This window comes from Nerophis lumbriciformis, linkage group LG11, assembly GCF_033978685.3.
Source record: "Nerophis lumbriciformis linkage group LG11, RoL_Nlum_v2.1, whole genome shotgun sequence".
In the NCBI taxonomy this organism is placed as follows: domain Eukaryota; kingdom Metazoa; phylum Chordata; class Actinopteri; order Syngnathiformes; family Syngnathidae; genus Nerophis; species Nerophis lumbriciformis.
Genome location: NC_084558.2, coordinates 52,695,828 through 52,719,143, shown reverse-complemented (window position 1 = coordinate 52,719,143; position 23,316 = coordinate 52,695,828). Strand labels below are relative to the sequence as shown.

Sequence of the window (23,316 nt, the reverse complement as noted above, 5' to 3'; positions counted from 1 at the left end):
AATGTTAGATCGGGTGGATTGCGGATGGTTGACGACTTTCTGATGCGGTTGCGGATTAAATAATTGCCTATCCGCGCATCTCTATCACACACACACTAGGTGTGGCGAATTTATTCTCTGCATTTGACCCATCACTCTTGAGTCACCCCCTGGGAGGAGAGGGGAGCAGTGAGCAGCAGCAGTGGCCACGCCCGGGAATAATTTTTGGTGATTCAACCCCCAATTCCAAGCCTTGATGCTGAGTGCCAAGCAGGGAGGTAATGGCTCCCATTTTTATAGTCTTTGGTATGGGGTTTGAACTCACAACCTACCGATCTCGGGACGGACACTCTAACCACTAGGCCACTGAGTAGGTTGTTGTTACCCACATACGAAAAACGAGCAGGCACCTGCAGCATATGCCACAACAGAAGAAAAAAAAAAGAAGAGATGGACACTTTTACGGAGCGGAGAAGGGACGCCTCGCCGGGGTCCGGGAACGAGGCCCCTTCCCCCGAGAGGGCCCCACCGGGAGCCGTAGCTGAGGCGATCCGCGAGAAGGGCCCGACGCACGTCCAGGGTCACCACCGCGCCCACCGCACCGACACCCCGCCTCGTCCGCATTCGCCGCGGCCGGCGTCACGCGCAGCAGGTAAGCAGCTTACCTGCCCGCCACCCCCGTGGCCGGGGGCTCGTAACAGGGGTCACTCCGCGCGCTCCGCCCGCGCAGCTTACCTGCCCGCCACCCCTGTTGCCGGGGGGCGCGTAACAGGGGTCACTCCGCGCGCAGTGCGCTCACGAAAGGGGTGGGGCTCACCCTGGTTGATATAGACAGCAGCTAGGACGTTGGAACCCGCTAAGGAGTGTGTAACAACCCACCTGCCGAATCAACTAGCCCTGAAAATGGATGGCGCTGGAGCGTCGGGCCCATATACCCGGCCGTCGCCGGCAGCGAGACGCGCTTGGAGGTGCGCTCAGCGCGGCTCCCATATGATTGCGCACTGGTGTGCGTCTGGGTCGTGACAGCGTGGCACGCGAATGTCTGTGCTGCATTGGATCAGTCTCCTTTCTTTAACAGGCAAAAGCTTTATAACCTCACTAATGCCTTGCATCGTCTATATTAGATATATAACAACGGGCGGATGCGGTTCTGATCAAATGTTAGATCGGGTGGATTGCGGATGGTTGACGACTTTCTGATGCGGTTGCGGATGAAATAATTGCCTATCCGCGCATCTCTATCACACACACACTAGGCGTGGCGAAATTATTCTCTGCATTTGACCCATCACTCTTGAGTCACCCCCTGGGAGGAGAGGGGAGCAGTGAGCAGCAGCAGTGGCCACGCCCGGGAATCATTTTTGGTGATTTAACCCCCAATTCCAAGCCTTGATGCTGAGTGCCAAGCAGGGAGGTAATGGCTCCCATTTGTATAGTCTTTGGTATGGGGTTTGAACTCCCAACCTACCGATCTCAGGACGGACACTCTAACCACTAGGCCACTGAGTAGGTTGTTGTTACCCACATACGAAAAACGAGCAGGCACCTGCAGCATATGCCACAACAGAAGAAAAAAAAAGAAGAGATGGACACTTTTACGGAGCGGAGAAGGGACGCCTCGCCGGGGTCCGGGACCGAGGCCCCTTCCCCCGAGAGGGCCCCACCGGGAGCCGTAGCTGAGGCGATCCGCGAGAAGGGCCCGACGCACGTCCAGGGTCACCACCGCGCCCACCGCACCGACACCCCGCCTCGTCCGCATTCGCCGCGGCCGGCGTCACGCGCAGCAGGTAAGCAGCTTACCTGCCCGCCACCCCTGTTGCCGGGGGGCGCGTAACAGGGGTCACTCCGCGCGCAGTGCGCTCACGAAAGGGGTGGGGTTCACCCTGGTTGATATAGACAGCAGCTAGGACGGTGGCCATGGAAGTTGGAACCCGCTAAGGAGTGTGTAACAACCCACCTGCCGAATCAACTAGCCCTGAAAATGGATGGCGCTGGAGCGTCGGGCCCATATACCCGGCCGTCGCCGGCAGCGAGACGCGCTTGGAGGTGCGCTCAGCGCGGCTCCCATATGATTGCGCACTGGTGTGCGTCTGGGTCGTGACAGCGTGGCACGCGAATGTCTGTGCTGCATTGGATCAGTCTCCTTTCTTTAACAGGCAAAAGCTTTATAACCTCACTAATGCCTTGCATCGTCTATATTAGATATATAACAACGGGCGGGTGCGGGCGGATGACGGGCGGATGCGGTTCTGATCAAATGTTAGATCGGGTGGATTGCGGATGGTTGACGACTTTCTGATGCGGTTGCGGATGAAATAATTGCCTATCCGCGCATCTCTATCACACACACACTAGGTGTGGCGAATTTATTCTCTGCATTTGACCCATCACTCTTGAGTCACCCCCTGGGAGGAGAGGGGAGCAGTGAGCAGCAGCAGTGGCCACGCCCGGGAATCATTTTTGGTGATTTAACCCCCAATTCCAAGCCTTGATGCTGAGTGCCAAGCAAGGGAGGTAATGGCTCCCATTTTTATAGTCTTTGGTATGGGGTTTGAACTCACAACCTACCGATCTCAGGACGGACACTCTAACCACTAGGCCACTGAGTAGGTTGTTGTTACCCACATACGAAAAAACGAGCAGGCACCTGCAGCATATGCCACAACAGAAGAAAAAAAAAGAAGAGATGGACACTTTTACGGAGCGGAGAAGGGACGCCTCGCCGGGGTCCGGGACCGAGGCCCCTTCCCCCGAGAGGGCCCCACCGGGAGCCGTAGCTGAGGCGATCCGCGAGAAGGGCCCGACGCACGTCCAGGGTCACCACCGCGCCCACCGCACCGACACCCCGCCTCGTCCGCATTCGCCGCGGCCGGCGTCACGCGCAGCAGGTAAGCAGCTTACCTGCCCGCCACCCCCGTGGCCGGGGGCTCGTAACAGGGGTCACTCCGCGCGCAGTGCGCTCACGAAAGGGGTGGGGCTCACCCTGGTTGATATAGACAGCAGCTAGGACGGTGGCCATGGAAGTTGGAACCCGCTAAGGAGTGTGTAACAACCCACCTGCCGAATCAACTAGCCCTGAAAATGGATGGCGCTGGAGCGTCGGGCCCATATACCCGGCCGTCGCCGGCAGCGAGACGCGCTTGGAGGTGCGCTCAGCGCGGCTCCCATATGATTGCGCACTGGTGTGCGTCTGGGTCGTGACAGCGTGGCACGCGAATGTCTGTACTGCATTGGATCAGTCTCCTTTCTTTAACAGGCAAAAGCTTTATAACCTCACTAATGCCTTGCATCGTCTATATTAGATATATAACAACGGGCGGGTGCGGGCGGATGCGGTTCTGATCAAATGTTAGATCGGGTGGATTGCGGATGGTTGACGACTTTCTGATGCGGTTGCGGATGAAATAATTGCCTATCCGCGCATCTCTATCACACACACACTAGGTGTGGCGAATTTATTCTCTGCATTTGACCCATCACTCTTGAGTCACCCCCTGGGAGGAGAGGGGAGCAGTGAGCAGCAGCAGTGGCCACGCCCGGGAATCATTTTTGGTGATTTAACCCCCAATTCCAAGCCTTGATGCTGAGTGCCAAGCAGGGAGGTAATGGCTCCCATTTTTATAGTCTTTGGTATGGGGTTTGAACTCACAACCTACCCATCTCAGGGCAGACACTCTGATAATGGTGAATATTCCTACTCTGTGGAAATACAGCTACTACGGACAAGCCTGGAACCAAAAACCCGCGATAAACGAGGGACGACTGTATGATCCTGACATATTAGTGAGCTAACATAAAAAGTTTACTTACCCCTTTCTCGATGCTGCCGGTCTGGCACAGGGTTCCCTCGGCGGCGGGGATACTGTTGGTGACACAGCGGTTGCTTTTGCTAAGGCACCAGAGCTCTCTACACACTTCCTGGGAAAGAAGGCAAAAAAAGCAAGTTGGTCAGAATAAATCAATTCCTGACCAAAGCAACACAAAGGAAGCCGGGCAATAAATCCCGGGGGAGGCCAGACGATGAGACCAGGGACGACGCCAAAAGGTTATCTCTCGGTGTCCTCGTACGAGAAAGGAGGCGTCAGCTGGATCAACAGCTGTGACTAACGTTTGCTCACCTCCATTCCTGGGATAATGGCGGGTGAGCAACACCCCCCAAGACCTCAAGTCTCAGATAAAGATGACCCGCAAGGCCGAGCAAATATCTTCAGTCTGACCGAGTGTCTGAACACGTGTTTTCCCAGACTCCAGACCAGGCTCCTTCTGGACCGCACGGACAAACCGTTTGGATTAAGTGAAAGTTGCCCCCCAAATTGAAACCATTAAGCACGCACATGTTGCAAGTACAGTTCTGCGTGGCGGTTCAGTCCCCCCCCGCTCGGCACTTCAAAGGCTTCAACGGGACAGTCGTGCGCGGCGGAAGAGTTGGCCCATGAACAAGAGTTACGATCCGGCTGGCAGATCCTGACCCGTCAGTAAATAAGATGAACCCCCTGAGCCGGTCCAGATTAGACAAAAGCCTCAAAGTGGTTGCAGCCACTTCCCTTTGCCAGCTGCTTCCAATAAGCCGCCCCGCTGCTACGTCCACCGACCCCGGGCCCTGATGAAAGGTCCGCGACCCGAGAGCCAACCAACACGGATACGGGCCTGATGGATTTACGTGAAGGGAGAACACGGCGGTAAACTGCAAGGGGCCGTAAAGATGACTTCATCTTCGCCGTGATTTCACAAGATCTGAATGTCAGAACCATCTATTAAACGAGACAAGAAGCAAGGAATCAGGCAGAGTCAGAGTTCAATTTAGCACACCTCACCACCTGGTTCGATTGGGTAAGGAAATGTAAGAATTGACTTCTCTGCGTTTCCACCAAAAACTACCAGGGTAGATACATTTATTTATCTACCCTGATTTATCTAACAAACTGTTCTTAGGGTCATTTATATTTGCTTTTTAATTGTGTATTTTTATTTCTGTTTTAAATGTTATTTTTTAGTCTGTCCTTTGCCTCTATTTCTTTGTGGTGTACAGCCCTTTGTTTTTCAACTGTGCTTGTTTTTAAAGGGCTTTATAAATAAAGTTGGTATGGTATGGTATGGTATAAAGTTCCACCAGGAACTCATTTAGTTCCTTATCACCACTAAGTACTTAGGAAAGGTAACAATATATAAAGAATACATGTCAGTGTTTATATATACGTAACAATATATAAATATTAGATGTCAGTGTTTATCTGTAAATAATAATATATAAATATTAAATATCAGTGTTTTATCTATAAATAACATATAAATCATAAATTACAATGTTTTTCTGTAAATAAAAATATATAAATAATAAATGTCAGTGTTTTTCTGTAAATAACAATATATAAAGAATAAATGTGTGTTTATCTGTAAGTAACAATACATAAATAATAGATTAATAATAATAACAGATGTTTGTCTGTAAATAATAATATATAAATAATAAATGTCAGTGTTTATTTGTAAGTAACATTATATAAGTAATACATGTCAGTGTTAATCTGTAAATAACAATATATAAATAATAAATGTCAGTGTTTATCTGTAAATAACAATATATCATTAATAAATGTCAGTGTCATCTATAAATAACAATATACAAATAGTAAATGTCAGTGTTTATCTGTAAATAATATATAAATTATAATAGTGTTTATCTATAAATAACAATATACAAATAATACATGTCTGTGTTTTTCTGTAAATAACAATATATAAATAATAAATGTCAGTGTTTTGCTGTAAATAACAATACATAAATAATAAATATCAGTGTTTATCTGTAAGTAACAATATATAAATAATAGATGTCAGTGTTTTTCTGTAAATAACAATATATAAAGAATAAATGTGTGTTTATCTGTAAGTAACAATACATAAATAATAGATTAATAATAATAATAGATGTTTGTCTGTAAATAATAATATATAAATAATAAATGTCAGTGTTTATTTGTAAGTAACATTATATAAGTAATACATGTCAGTGTTAATCTGTAAATAACAATATATAAATAATAAATGTCAGTGTTTATCTGTAAATAACAATATATCATTAATAAATGTCAGTGTTATCTATAAATAACAATATACAAATAATAAATGTCAGTGTTTATCTGTAAATAACAATATATAAATTATAATAGTGTTTATCTATAAATAACAATATACAAATAATACATGTATGTGTTTTTCTGTAAATAACAATATATAAATAATAAATGTCAGTGTTTTTCTGTAAATAACAATACATAAATAATAAATATCAGTGTTTATCTGTAAGTAACAATATATAAATAATAAATGTCAGTGTTTATCTGTAAATAACAATATATCATTAATAAATGTCAGTGTCATCTATAAATAACAATATACAAATAATAAATGTCAGTGTTTATCTGTAAATAACAATATATAAATTATAATAGTGTTTATCTATAAATAACAATATACAAATAATACATGTCTGTGTTTTTCTGTAAATAACAATATATAAATAATAAATGTCAGTGTTTTTCTGTAAATAACAATACATAAATAATAAATATCAGTGTTTATCTGTAAGTAACAATATATAAATAATAGATGTCAGTGTTTTTCTGTAAATAACAATATATAAAGAATAAATGTGTGTTTATCTGTAAGTAACAATACATAAATAATAGATTAATAATAATACTAGATGTTTGTCTGTAAATAATAATATATAAATAATAAATGTCAGTGTTTATTTGTAAGTAACATTATATAAGTAATACATGTCAGTGTTAATCTGTAAATAACAATATATAAATAATAAATGTCAGTGTTTATCTGTAAATAACAATATATCATTAATAAATGTCAGTGTTATCTATAAATAACAATATACAAATAATAAATGTCGGTGTTTATCTGTAAATAACAATATATAAATTATAATAGTGTTTATCTATAAATAACAATATACAAATAATACATGTCTGTGTTTTTCTGTAAATAACAATATATAAATAATAAATGTCAGTGTTTTGCTGTAAATAACAATACATAAATAATAAATATCAGTGTTTATCTGTAAGTAACAATATATAAATAATAGATGTCAGTGTTTTTCTGTAAATAACAATATATAAAGAATAAGTGTGTTCATCTGTAAGTAACAATACATAAATAATAGATTAATAATAATAACAGATGTTTGTCTGTAAATAATAATATATAAATAATAAATGTCAGTGTTTATTTGTAAGTAACATTATATAAGTAATACATGTCAGTGTTAATCTGTAAATAACAATATATAAATAATAAATGTCAGTGTTTATCTGTAAATAACAATATATCATTAATAAATGTCAGTGTCATCTATAAATAACAATATACAAATAATAAATGTCAGTGTTTATCTGTAAATAACAATATATAAATTATAATAGTGTTTATCTATAAATAACAATATACAAATAATACATGTCTGTGTTTTTCTGTAAATAACAATATATAAATAATAAATGTCAGTGTTTTTCTGTAAATAACAATACATAAATAATAAATATCAGTGTTTATCTGTAAGTAACAATATATAAATAATAAATGTCAGTGTTTTTCTGTAAATAACAATATATAAAGAATAAATGTGTGTTTATCTGTAAGTAACAATACATAAATAATAGATTAATAATAATAATAGATGTTTGTCTGTAAATAATAATATATAAATAATAAATGTCAGTGTTTATTTGTAAGTAACATTATATAAGTAATACATGTCAGTGTTAATCTGTAAATAACAATATATAAATGTCAGTGTTTATCTGTAAATAACAATATATCATTAATAAATGTCAGTGTCATCTATAAATAACAATATACAAATAATAAATGTCAGTGTTTATCTGTAAATAACAATATATAAATTATAATAGTGTTTATCTATAAATAACAATATACAAATAATACATGTCTGTTTTTTTCTGTAAATAACAATATATAAATAACAAATGTCAGTGTTTTTCTGTAAATAACAATACATAAATAATAAATATCAGTGTTTATCTGTAAGTAACAATATATAAATAATAGATGTCAGTGTTTATCTGTAAGTAACAATATATAAATAATAAATGTCAGTGTTTATTTGTAAATAACGTTATATAAATAATACATGTCAGTGTTAATCTGTAAATAACAATATATAAATAATAAATTTCAGTGTTAATAAATAACAATATATCAATAATAAATGTCAGTTTTTATCTGTAAATAACAATATATAAATAATAGATGTCAGTGTTTATCTATAAATAACAATATATAAATAATAAATGTCAGTGTTTATCTGTAAATAATATATAAATAATAAATGTCAGTGTTTATTTGTAAATAACATTATATAAATAATAAATGTCAGTGTTTTTTGTAAATAACAATATATAAATAATAAATGTCAGTGTTTTTCTGTAAATAACAATATATAAATAATAAATGTCAGTGTTTGTCTGTAAGTAACAATATATAAATAATAGATGTCAGTGTTTATCTGTAAATAATATATAAATAATAAATGTCAGTGTTTATTTGTAAATAACATTATATAAATAATAAATGTCAGTGTTAATCTGTAAATAACAATATATAAATAATAAATGTCAGTGTTAATAAATAACAGTATATCAATAATAAATAGGTATCTAGGCTTTCTTTTCGGAATTACCTGAAGGACAACTTGTTTATTTCTTATTTCCCGTGTTTTTGATACTTGACAACAGAGAGGAAGAAGTACCGTAGGAACTTTCGAGTTGCAGGAACCTTTGTGCTGATAAGGCTGAGTCGAAGACATTCGGCCCTTTTCCACCGCAAGAACTTCCCCACTGTAAGTAAAGTTCCCCCTGTGTATCCACCAAAAACTACCCGGGTAGAATCAGTTCTTCGGGAACTTTTCGGAGTTCCTCCTAGCTATGAGGGGACTTTTGGAAGCAACCCGGAACCTTTTCGGAGGAGGGCTGTCCTGTGGAACGCTGATTGGTTGAACACAGTTCCTAAAACTTATTTTTCTAACCCACGACCGCCATTGCGCAGTATGCGAGGACGACTTGCTCATTTCTTATTTCTCGTGTATTTCAATAACAAGATACTTGACAACAGAGAGGAAGAAGAACCCCAGGAACTTTCGAGTTGCAGGAACCTGAAGAATGCTGAGTCGAAGCCCTTTTCCACCGCAGAAACTTCCCCATTTACCCAGGTAAATAAAGTTCCCCCTGTGTTTCACCCAAAAACTACCCGGGTAGATTCAGTTCTTTCGGAACCTTTCGGAGTTCCTCCGAGCTAGGAGGGACTTTTCGAAGCTAACCGGAACCTTTTCGGGGGTGGGCTGTCCTGTCCAACGCTGATTGGTTGAACACAGTTCCTAAAACTTCTTTTTCGAACACACGACCGCCATTGCGGAGTACCACTTGTTCATTTCTTATTTCTTGTGTATTTCAATGACAAGATACTTGACAACAGAGAGGAAGAAGAACCCTAGGAACTTTAGAGTTGCAGGAACCTGAAGAATGCTCAGTCGAAGACATTCGGCCCTTTTCCACCGCAGAAACTTCCCCATTTACCCGGGTACATAAAGTTTCCCCTGTGTTTCACCCAAAAACTACCCGGGTAGATTCAGTTCTTTCGGAACCTTTCGGAGTTCCTCCGAGCTAGGAGGGACTTTTCGAAGCTAACCGGAACCTTTTCGGGGGTGGGCTGTCCTGTCGAACGCTGATTGGTTGAACACAGTTCCTAAAGCTTCTTTTTCGAACACACGACCGCCATTGCGGAGTACCACTTGTTCATTTCTTATTTCTTGTGTATTTCAATGACAAGATACTTGACAACAGAGAGGAAGAAGAACCCTAGGAACTTTAGAGTTGCAGGAACCTGAAGAATGCTCAGTCGAAGACATTCGGCCCTTTTCCACCGCAGGAACTTCCCCATTTACCCGGGTACATAAAGTTTCCCCTGTGTTTCACCCAAAAACTATCCGGGTAGATTCAGTTCTTCTGGAACCTTTCGGAGTTCCTCCCAGCTAAGAGGGACTTTTAAAAGCTAACCGGAACCTTTTCGGGGGTGGGCTGTCCTGTCGAACGCTGATTGGTTCCTAAAACTTCTTTTTCGAACACACGACCGCCATTGCAGAGTACCACTTGTTCATTTCTTATTTCTCGTGTATTTCTACAACAAACTTGACAACAAGAAAGAAGAACAAAAGGAACTTTTGACTTGCAGGAACATTAGTGGGTCATCTTTGTGCTGAAGAACGCTGATCAGAGGAACTTTTGTATACTGGAAATATATCAACTATCTTAGAGTGTTTCTACTGAGCTGTAGTCTTTAAACTACATGCGGTTTATTGTTGTTTATTAGTTTTACAAACTTCATTTCGATACGCGAAGCTACGAGAAGTAGACTGACGGAGCAGTATGAAGCCGGACTGGGAGCGGCGACCTCGGACTTGGTTGGATAAATGTGGGAAAAGAGGAGGACATCAAATATGAACTATTGACTTTATTACGTGTTGTAAAAGTAGTCAGTGACACTCCATTTGTGTAGTTATTATCCTCAACCCCAGTCAACAGAATGCTAATGCTAACAAGCTAACGCTAAAGCCAATGCGTTTGTGTTGTTGGCGTGATATAAACATTAAGATTCATTATTTATACATTGTTATTTTTTTATTTATATATTGTTATTTACAGAAAAACACTGATATTTATTATTGATATATTGTTATTTATTAACACTGACATTTATTATTTATATATTGTTATTTACAGATTAACACTGACATTTATTATTTATATGTTATTTACAAATAAACACTGACATTTATTATTTATATATTGTTACTTACAGATAAACACTGACATTTATTCTTTATATATTGTTATTTACAGAAAAACACTGACATTTATTATTTATATATTGTTACTTACAGATAAACACTGACATTTATTCTTTATATATTGTTATTTACAGAAAAACACTGACATTTATTATTTATATATTGTTATTTACAGAAAACACAGACATTTATTATTTATATATTGTTATTGATAGATAAACACTGACCATTATTATTCATATATAGTTATTTACAGATAAAAACTGACATGTATTATTGATATATTGTTATTTATTAACACTGAAATGTATTATTTATATATTGTTATTTACAGATTAACACTGACATGTATTATTTATATAACGTTATTTACAAATAAACACTGACATTTGTTATTTATATATTGTTACTTACAGATAAACACTGACATCTATTATTTATATATTGTTACTTACAGATAAACACTGACATTTATTATTTATATATTGTTATTTACAGAAAAACACTGACATTTATTATTTATATATTGTTATTTACAGAAAAACACAGACATGTATTATTTGTATATTGTTATTTAGATAAACACTGACTATTATAATTGTATATTGTTATTTACAGATAAACACTGACATTTATTATTTATATATTGTTATTTATAGATAACACTGACCATTATTATTTATATATTATTATTTACAGAAAAACACTGACATTTATTATTGATATATTATTTACAGAAAAACATTGATATTTATTATTTATATAATATTTATAGATAAACACTGACCATTATTATTTATATATTGTTATTTACAGATAAACACTGACGTTTATTATTTGTATATTGTTATCTATAGATAACACTGACATGTATTAATTATATATTGTTATTTACAGATAAACACTGACAGTTATTATTTATATATTGTTATTTACAGAAAAACACTGACATTTATTATTAATATATTGTTATTTATTAACACTGACATTTCAATCAATCAATCAATCAATCAATCAAGGTTTATTTATATAGCCCTAAATCACAAGTGTCTCAAAGGGCTGCACAAGCCACAACGACATCCTCGGTACAAAGCCCACATAAGGGCAAGGAAAAACTCACCCCAGTGGGACATTTATTATGTATATATTGTTATTTACAAATAAACACTGACATTTATTATTTATATATTATTTTTTACAGATAAACACTGACATCTGTTATTTATATATTGTTACTTACAGATAAACACTGACATTTATTCTTTATATATTGTTATTTACAGAAAAACACTGACATTTATTATTTATATATTATTTACAGAAAAACATTGACATTTATTATTTATATACTGTTATTTATAGATAAACACTGACCATTATTATTTATATATTGTTATTTACAGATAAACACTGACATTTATTATTTGTATATTGTTATTTATAGATAACACTGACCATTATTATTTATATATTATTATTTACAGAAAAACACTGACATTTATTATTGATATATTATTTACAGAAAAACATTGATATTTATTATTTATATATTATTTATAGATAAACACTGACCATTATTATTTATATATTGTTATTTACAGATAAACACTGACGTTTATTATTTGTATATTGTTATCTATAGATAACACTGACATGTATTAATTATATATTGTTATTTACAGATAAACACTGACAGTTATTATTTATATATTGTTATTTACAGATAAACACTGACATTTATTATTGATATATTGTTCTTTGCAGATAAACCCTGACTATTATTTATATATTGTTATTTACAGATAAACACTGACATTTATTATTTAGATATTGTTATTTACAGATAAACACTGACATGTATTATTGATATATTATTAACACTGACATTTATTATTTATATATTGTTACTTACAAATAAACACTGACATTTATTATTTATATATTGTTATTTACAGATAAACACTGACATGTATTATTGATATATTTACTTACAGATAAACACTGACATTTATTATTTATATATTGTTATTTACAGAAAAACATTGACATTTATTATTTATATACTGTTATTTATAGATAAACACTGACCATTATTATTTATATATTGTTATTTACAGATAAACACTGACATTTATTATTTATATATTGTTATTTATAGATAACACTGACCATTATTATTTATATATTATTATTTACAGAAAAACACTGACATTTATTATTGATATATTATTTACAGAAAAACATTGATATTTATTATTTATATATTATTTATAGATAAACACTGACCATTATTATTTATATATTGTTATTCACAGATAAACACTGACGTTTATTATTTGTATATTGTTATCTATAGATAACACTGACATGTATTAATTATATATTGTTATTTACAGATAAACACTGACAGTTATTATTTATATATTGTTATTTACAGATAAACACTGACATTTATTATTGATATATTGTTCTTTGCAGATAAACCCTGACTATTATTTATATATTGTTATTTACAGATAAACACTGACATTTATTATTTAGATATTGTTATTTACAGATAAACACTGACATGTATTATTGATATATTATTAACACTGACATTTATTATTTATATATTGTTACTTACAAATAAACACTGACATTTATTATTTATATATTATTTACAGATAAACACTGACATGTATTATTGATATATTATTTATTAACAGTGACATGTATTATTTATATATTGTTACTTACAGATAAACACTGACATTTATTATTTATATATTGTTATTTACAGAAAAACATTGACATTTATTATTTATATACTGTTATTTATAGATAAACACTGACCATTATTATTTATATATTGTTATTTACAGATAAACACTGACATTTATTATTTATATATTGTTATTTATAGATAACACTGACCATTATTATTTATATATTATTATTTACAGAAAAACACTGACATTTATTATTGATATATTATTTACAGAAAAACATTGATATTTATTATTTATATATTATTTATAGATAAACACTGACCATTATTATTTATATATTGTTATTCACAGATAAACACTGACGTTTATTATTTGTATATTGTTATCTATAGATAACACTGACATGTATTAATTATATATTGTTATTTACAGATAAACACTGACAGTTATTATTTATATATTGTTATTTACAGATAAACACTGACATTTATTATTGATATATTGTTCTTTGCAGATAAACCCCGACTATTATTTATATATTGTTATTTACAGATAAACACTGACATTTATTATTTAGATATTGTTATTCACAGATAAACACTGACATGTATTATTGATATATTATTAACACTGACATTTATTATTTATATATTGTTACTTACAAATAAACACTGACATTTACTATTTATATATTGTTATTTACAGATAAACACTGACATGTATTATTGATATATTATTTATTAACAGTGACATGTATTATTTATATATTGTTATTTACAGAAAAACACAGACATGTATTATTTGTATATTGTTATTTAGATAAACACTGACTATTATAATTGTATATTGTTATTTACAGATAAACACTGACATTTATTATTTGTATATTGTTATTTATAGATAACACTGACATTTATTAATGATATATTGTTATTTACAGATAAACACTGACATTTATTATTTATATATTGTTATTTACAGATTAACACTGACATTTATTACTTATATAATGTTACTTACAAATAAACACTGACATTTATTATTTATATATTATTATTTACAAACACTGACATCTATTATTTATGCATTGTTACTTACAGATAAACACACATTTATTCTTTATATATTATTTACAGAAAAACACTGACATTTATTATTTATATATTTTATTTACAGAAAAACACTGACATCTAATATTTATATATTGTTACTTATATATAAACACTGACATGTATTCTTTATATATTGTTATTTACAGAAAAATTTATTATTTATATGTTGTTATTTATAGATAACACTGACAATTATTTATATATTGTTATTTATAGATAACACTGACATTTATTATTGATATATTGTTAGTTGCAAATAAACCCTGACTATTATTTATATATTGTTATTTACAGATAAACACTGACATTTATTCTTTATATATTGTTATTTACAGATAAACACTGAGCATTATTATTTATATATTGTTATTTACAGATAAACACTGACATTTATTGTTGATGTATTGTTAGTTGCAGATCAACCCTGACTATTGTTTATATAATGTTATTTACAGATAAACACTGACATTTACTATTTATATATTGTTATTTACAGATAAACACTGACATGTATTATTGATATATTATTTATTAACAGTGACATGTATTATTTATATATTGTTACTTACAGATAAACACTGACATTTATTATTTATATATTGTTATTTATAGATAACACTGACAATTATTTATATATTGTTATTTATAGATAACACTGACATTTATTATTGATATATTGTTAGTTGCAAATAAACCCTGACTATTATTTATATATTGTTATTTACAGATAAACACTGACATTTATTCTTTATATATTGTTATTTACAGATAAACACTGAGCATTATTATTTATATATTGTTATTTACAGATAAACACTGACATTTATTATTGATATATTGTTAGTTGCAGATAAACCCTGACTATTATTTATATGTTATTTACAGATAAACCCTGACATTTATTATTTATATATTGTTATTTACAGATAAACACTGACATGTATTATTGATATATTATTTATTAACAGTGACATGTATTATTTATATATTGTTACTTACAGATAAACACTGACATTTATTATTTATATATTGTTATTCGCAGATTGCTTTCCATTTCATTGACTTACACTCAAGTGAAAGAAATATGACTAATGGAGAAATGTACCGTACGTCATTTGTCAAAACTACCTGAACTGTCAAAGGCGGTGGAAACGCAAACCACACAGGTCCACAGGAACATTCAGCTCCAGGAACTAAAGGTTCCAGGAACTTAAAATTCCTGAAGTTTCGGTGGAAAGGGGCCTCTTGAAGAGAACTGGAACAGACTCTTCCGAAAATGGTGGCACGAATCAGGTTTAAAGAAGACCAGGTTTAGCCTCTAACCCTCGCTGGTCTTTCTATCGCCTCGTTCTTTATCTGTCTTCCTGGGTATCTTCACAGTCGCTCCTTCAGACCTTGGCCTCTTTGTCTGACAAGTGTGGAGCTGTGGCGCTCAGAGAGACCTCCCGAGCACCTCCACTTGTCAGACAGTAATTAAAGAGTTATCTACGCCGCTCCCCTTGGTCTCAAACAGGAAATATAAAGCCGAAGAACCTATTACCTCATGTCCCAAAGGGACCGGCACAAGACTAAATATGCGGACCTCACGGGGGTTTGGAGAAGTTAGGAGTTGAGGTTCGTTTACTCCTTCCCTTCAAGGCTCTGGACGGCAGTTTCGGTCGAGTCTACTCCGAGAACAGCGGGTGGGGAGGATGCTGGTTTCTTACCCCGTACTTGCACTGTCGCGAGGAGGCTCCGTACTGGAAGCGGCACTGCTCGTCGGCGTCGTACACCTGCCCCGGAGCCACTGTTGGGTACAGGAAGTCTCGTTTCAGAGGTTCATTGTCCAGACACGTCCCCCGACCTGAGCTGTCAGAAACACAGACCTCAAATAGGATTGTTTCCTGTACAAATCAACAGAGGTGGGACCAAGTCATTGTTTTGCAAGTCACAAGTAAGTCTCAAGTCTTTGCCCTCAAGTCCGAGTCAAGTCCCGAGTCAAGACAGGCAAGCCCCGAGTCAAGTCCAAAGTCAAGACTGGAAAGTCTCAAGTCAAGTCCTAAGTCCTGCATTTTGAGTTTCGAGTCCTTTCAAGTCCTTTTAACCACAGACTAATATATTAACACAGATTGTGTATGCTTTTCAAACGCTGTATTTATTTATTAAAACAAGTGCATTTTAAATTGCAGGAAAGAAAATTGTGCTGACATTGCACTTTATAACAGCACTATTAACCAGTCATTTTAAACATTAACTCATTCCTTTACAGAACAAACACATTGAAAAATAAAGTGCAAATGTACTTATTTGTACAAAAGTGTTAACATTGAAAAAACATGACATATACGTGAACGTAACAAAAAAGTTGTACTTTTTATATGTCAGGGCCCTATGCTGCATTGCATTTGCAAAAGACCAAATTAGCCAAGAGTCTGTCAGTCATTTGTGCACGATGGGGGCGTAGTATGATGCCACCATGGCTGAAAACTCGCTCCACTGGAGCACTGGAGGCAGGCACTGCCAAGACTCTCATGGCCACTCGGAACAGTGAAGGAAGAGTCTTCATGTTCAATGCCCAGAACAAAAGGGGGGAGAGAGTTGTTTTGGGTTGGTGCACTACTTGTAAGTGTATCTTGTGTTTTTTATGTTGATTTAATTAAAAAAAGAAGAAAACATTTTTTATTTCTTGTGCGGCCCGATACCAATCGATCCACGGACCAGTAGCGGGCCGCGGCCCGGTGGTTGGGGACCACTGAGGTAAACAACCAACAGTATGTCAGAAAGCTAGCTAAAACGGTACACATATTCATAATATAGTATACATTTTAACTGACCTTTATTTGACTATTTTTGTCTTTTTTTTAGGTGGCTAAAATACGCGGTGCTGCTGACCATCGTCTAACGTTACGTGTGATATATTGACTAACGTAACCCTGCTTGAAAAAAATCACTGAACAAAAAGTATGAATAAGGTAGTGAACTGCAACAGATTCCCGTGTTTGCAATAACGTTATAACGTTAGCAGTGAGTTTACAGCCTCACTGATTTAACTACACAGCAAATAAAAGTCACGTTACTTAGCCAATAAACGTTATCTTACATTCAAAACTTACCGTTCTTTGTGCAACTTCAAATGCCGGACGAAGTTGGAAGTTGTTGCCTCTCCATCAGTCATTTTGGAACCGCATGTGTTGCATACTGCAAACCGTTTTGTGTTGACCACCTCGTAATTTTTATACCCAAACGAAATTATTTTAGGTATCATTTTTTGTTCACTGGCGTGTGGTTTGGACATGTCTTCTTCGTTGGTTGTCCTGCAATTTGATTGGATGAATGCTGTGTGATGAAAACAAAGTAGATCTAATTTGATTGGCTGTTGTACTGAGAGCACACCAGCTGACACACGCAACGCTGATAGACAAGTACACAACGAAAAATACGGAGCGCTCCCGAATAACTTTTTCATCTTCGGGTTTTGGGGAAAGTAGCAAGTCATGTCAAGTCATGTCAAGTCAAAAGGCTCAAGTCCAAGTGAAGTCACAAGTCATTGATGTTAAAGTCTAAGTCGAGTTGCAAGTCTTTTTACATTTTGTCAAGTCGAGTCTAAAGTCATCAAATTCATGACTCGAGTCTGACTCGAGTCCAAGTCATGTGACTCGAGTCCACACCTCTGCAAATCAATCTGGATGACGTAAGTCGCGGGGATGGAACGGTTCACAGGATCTTATTACGGTTTTGTGACACCTTTCCATTTGGGTTTGGTGAACGTTTCGATTCTTTTTAACACACCAGAATATCACACAACCCAATAATACGCCATTTATCTCTTCTTACAAAATGTTTTCAGAATGGCTCCTAAAGGGGAACTGAATTGTTGTTATTCCCCCCCCCCAGGGTTCACAATCATTATGAGAGACAAAAACACACACATCTTCTTTTTTTGAAACGATTTTAAAGATGATTATAAAACGCTAAGATGCAGCTAATGAGAGACAACGTTCCCACCCTGCTGCTTCTAGAAGCCAGCACGAAGGAAGGGTGAGACGTTGGAGCAGACGGACGGGGGAGGAAAGCGATTTGGACGCTATAAATATGAAACTTGGAGACGAGCTACTTGGACATAAATGGAGTGCTTACCCAAAATCAACAGGAAACCGTCACCGGCCAGCTGGACCAAGCGCGAAACTGTCCATCGAGTGAGTCACTTTAATATCGACCGTGATACGAACAGCATGTCATGTGTGTTAGTACAACTACAGTACATATGCTGTGTACTAGCTGTGTACTAGCTGTGTACGAACAATTACATTATATTTTATTGTATAACTGATCCTCGTGTTTGTTTCCTTGATTTAAAAAAAACTATAATAACAAGCCAGTCTTTTGAACCAATCTTGGAAAGTTCAGTCTTTGCGTTTGTTTATTTGTTGTTGTTGTGCCCTACAAAGTGTTAATACTGAAAGAATTGTCCCTTTATTTCTAAAAATGTAACTAATACTAGTGATTGTTTCCTTGATACAAAAAAAATAAAAGTTCGATCCAGTCTTTTGAACCAATCTTAGAAAGTTCAGTCTTTGCTGCTTTTTATGTGGTTGTTGTTGTTGTTGATGTTGTTGTTGCACCCTACAAAGTGTTAGTACTGTAAGTAGTGTCCTTTCATCTCTAAAAATGTAACTAATACTCGTGATTGTTTCCTTGATAAAAAAACAAAAACAAAAAAAAACTATTTTAATAACGAAGCAGTCTTTTAAACGACTTTCTGCGGCGTTTTGTTTTGTTGCGCCCTACAAAGTGTCAATACTACAAGTATTGTCCTTTTAGGTCTAAAAATGTAATTAATACTAGTGATTGTTTCCTTGATTAAAAAAAAAACAAAAAAAAAACAAGTATAATAACGAGGCAGTCTTTTGAACGACTCTTTGCAGCGTTTTTATTTTGTTGCGCCCTACAAAGTGTCGATACTGTAAGCATTGTCATTTCATTTCTAAATGTGTAACTTGTACTAGTGATTGTTTCCTTGATGAAAAAAAATAAAAACAACAGAAAAACAAGTATAATAACGAGGCAGTCTTTTGAACGACTCTTTGCAGCGTTTTTATTTTGTTGCGCCCTACAAAGTGTCAATACTGTAAGTATTGTCTTTTTATTTCAAAAAATGTACTAGTGATTGTTTCCTTGATTAAAAAAAAACAAAAAAACAAGTATAATAACGAGTCAGTCTTTTGAACGTCTCTTTGCGACGTTTTTGTTTTGTTGTGCCCTACAAAGTGTCAATACTGTAAGTATTGTCCTTTTATTTCAAAAAATTTAATTTGTACTAGTGATTGTTTCCTTGATTAAAAAAAAATAAAACAAAAAACAAGTATAATAACGAGTCGGTCTTTAAAACGTCTCTTTGCGACGTTTTTGTTTTGTTGTGCCCTACAAAATGTCAATACTGTAAGTATTGTCCTTTTATTTCAAAAAATTTAATTTGTACTACTGATTGTTTCCTTGATTAAAAAAAATAAAACAAAAAACAAGTATAATAACGAGTCAGTCTTTTGAACGACTCTTTGCGGCGTTTTTATTTTGTTGCGCCCTACAAAGTGTCGATACTGTAAGCATTGTCATTTCATTTCTAAATCTGTAACTTGTACTAGTGATTGTTTCCTTGATGAAAAAAAATAAAAACAACAGAAAAACAAGTATAATAACGAGGCAGTCTTTTGAACGACTCTTTGCAGCGTTTTTATTTTGTTGCGCCCTACAAAGTGTCAATACTGTAAGTATTGTCCTTTTATTTCAAAAAATTTAATTTGTACTACTGATTGTTTCCTTGATTAAAAAAAATAAAACAAAAAACAAGTATAATAACGAGTCAGTCTTTAAAACGACTCTTTGCGACGTTTTTGTTTTGTTGTGCCCTACAAAGTGTCGATACTGTAAGCGTTGTCATTTAATTTCTAAATGTGTAACTTATACTAGTGATTGTTTCCTTGATAAAAAAAAACAAAACAACAACAGAAAAACAAGTGTAATAACGAGGCAGTCTTTTGAACGACTCTTTGCAGCGTTTTTATTTTGTTGCGCCCTACAAAGTGTCAATACTGTAGGTATTGTCCTTTTATTTCAAAAAATGTAATTTGTACTAGTGATTGTTTCCTTGATTTAAAAAAACTAAACAAAAAACAAGTATAATAACGAGTCAGTCTTTTGAACGTCTCTTTGCGACGTTTTTGTTTTGTTGCGCCTACAAAGTGTCGATACTCTAAACATTGTCATTTCATTTCTAAATGTGTAACTTATACTAGTGATTGTTTCTTTGATAAAAAAAAAACAAAACAAAAAAACAACAACAGAAAAACAAGTGTAATAACGAGGCAGTCTTTTGAACGACTCTTTGCAGCGTTTTTATTTTGTTGCGCCCTACAAAGTGTCAATACTGTAGGTATTGTCCTTTTATTTCAAAAAATGTAATTTGTACTAGTGACTGTTTTCTTGATTTAAAAAAAAACAAAAAAAAACAAGTATAATAACGAGTCAGTCTTTTGAACGTCTCTTTGCGACGTTTTTGTTTTGTTGCGCCTACAAAGTGTCGATACTCTAAACATTGTCATTTCATTTCTAAATGTGTAACTTATACTAGTGATTGTTTCTTTGATAAAAAACAAACAAAAAAAAACACAAAAACAAGTATAATAACGAGTCAGTCTTTTGAACGTCTCTTTGCAGCGTTTTTATTTTGTTGTGCCCTACAAAGTGTCAATACTGTAAGTATTGTCCTTTTATTTCAAAAAATTTAATTTGTACTAGTGATTGTTTCCTTGATTAAAAAAAATAAAACAAAAAACAAGTATAATAACGAGTCAGTCTTTAAAACGTCTCTTTGCGACGTTTTTGTTTTGTTGTGCCCTACAAAGTGTCAATACTGTAAGTTATGGCCTTTTAGTTCTAAAAATGCAACTAATACTAGTGATTGTTTCCTTGATAAAACTTTTTTTTTTTTTAAATAAGTATAATAACGAGGCATCTTTTGAACAACATTTTGCGGCATTTTTTGTTCAGTCGCGCCCTACAAAGTGTCAATACTGTAAGAATTTTCCTTATCGCACAGCAGCCGTTTAATTGTAATTGTCTTTGTTTTAGTTTTCATTACCAAATGAAAAATCAACTAACTCTCCTCGAGACCACCGCCGTCCACTTTGGCGTTCCCGACAAACTGTCGAGCGCCGACAGATTGTCATTGGGCGTTGGAACGACCATCTCGCGCACGCTAAGTCAAGCAGAAACATGGAGGAAGATGAGGAAAATATGGAGTCATGAAATAGTTTGGAATAAAAAGAGCCTTCACTGAAGAAAAACGACTTGTTGTTTGCTGCGGGCGCTAAGAGCAATTATGCAATTAGACTAAAGGATCTTCATTGACTGTAACATTGTGTACTTTCCAGCGCCAGTGGAAGGCGTCCATCCCTCGGCAGGAAAAGCCATGACAAACTACTGGTGGGGACAGCGGGAACACTTCCAACACGCCTCGCGTTCTCACGGCCACAAGCGCTCCGAAAGCTTGTGGAAGCAAGACGAGGAACAGTCTTCTTCTTGTGGTGTTGTCACCGACACGTGGTCGCGGCGTCTCGGACTCAGGAAGAGCGTCCAACAAGGTCTTGTTAATTATCCCCTTTCCAACATGGATGTCTAATGTGCGGCCCGCAGCTCCCTTTTTATCGACCTCTATTCTAAAAATATGATTACAGATATGATTAAAGCTGCAAGCAGCATTGGTCGGGCCCGCGTATTTGGCAGGTGCTAGTCCTAAGTGTCCCAATACTTTTGTCTACTTTTAGTCTGAAGTGTCCCAAGACTTTTGTCTAGTGTACCTACCTTGTCTGCATTGTGTGGGCACGTTGGTGCTTCCTGCTTTTAAGCAGCCATCTTAAAAAAAACAGCAGCGCAGCAGCATCAGCGCAGCGGGTCTTTGAAGGGTCATAAAATCAAAACCGGAGCAGTTAGAAAAAAAGCGCAACTGTCATTGTAATCACAAGGGTTAAATCTCTCCTGTGTTAGTTTGAAGGCGAAACGACAAACGCGCTCAGAGGAGTTCGTTTTTGAAGGAAGGTGACCGGTTTTTACAAAAAATTTGTTTTGAAGGGGGAATAGCAAACTTCCTGTTGATTTTTGCTGGGGGTTGTCAATTTATGAAATGTAGGTCTAAGTAAGACCTACATAGAGGTTTTTGTTTCATGTCTCTCCGACCTTCCCAGTGGGAGTTACAGGCAGTTTTGTCAGTTTTTTCATCCGAGGAGCAGTTTTTTGTGCGTTTTATTAAAAAATTGCGGTTTTTTTATTAGATCCCAATTTTTGCCAGTCCTAATGTGTGTGTTCAGTTTGGTGAGTTTTGAAGCGTGTTAAGGGGGTCAAATTACAGCTCAAAGAGGCAAAAGTTACTGTTTTTAGTACTTTTTTGTCTTGAAGGGGGAATTGCCAACTTCCTGTTGATTTTAGCCCGAGGATATAAAATTATGAGAACTAGGTCTAAATCAGACCTACATAGAGGATTTTGTTTCATGTCTTTCCGACCTTCCTAGTGGGAGTTACAGGCAGTCTAGTTGGTTTTTTTCCTAGGGGGCGCTAGAGCGCAATTTTGAGTTTTGCGGTTCGGTTTTTTTAATAAAAG

General features: G+C 35.3%; 1 protein-coding gene across 1 annotated transcript in view; it reads right to left on the bottom strand.

Annotated features, from left to right (window-relative positions):
* Positions 1-23,316, bottom strand: part of adamts6 (ADAM metallopeptidase with thrombospondin type 1 motif, 6) — a 217,357-nt gene that overhangs the window by 105,794 nt on the left and 88,247 nt on the right. Inside the window, exons 11-12 of the mRNA XM_061966341.1 lie at positions 16,391-16,532; positions 3,790-3,897 (exon numbers count right to left, since the gene is read on the bottom strand). Coding sequence (XP_061822325.1) covers positions 3,790-3,897; positions 16,391-16,532 — 250 coding nt within the window. The remainder of the gene's footprint in view (positions 1-3,789; positions 3,898-16,390; positions 16,533-23,316) is intronic.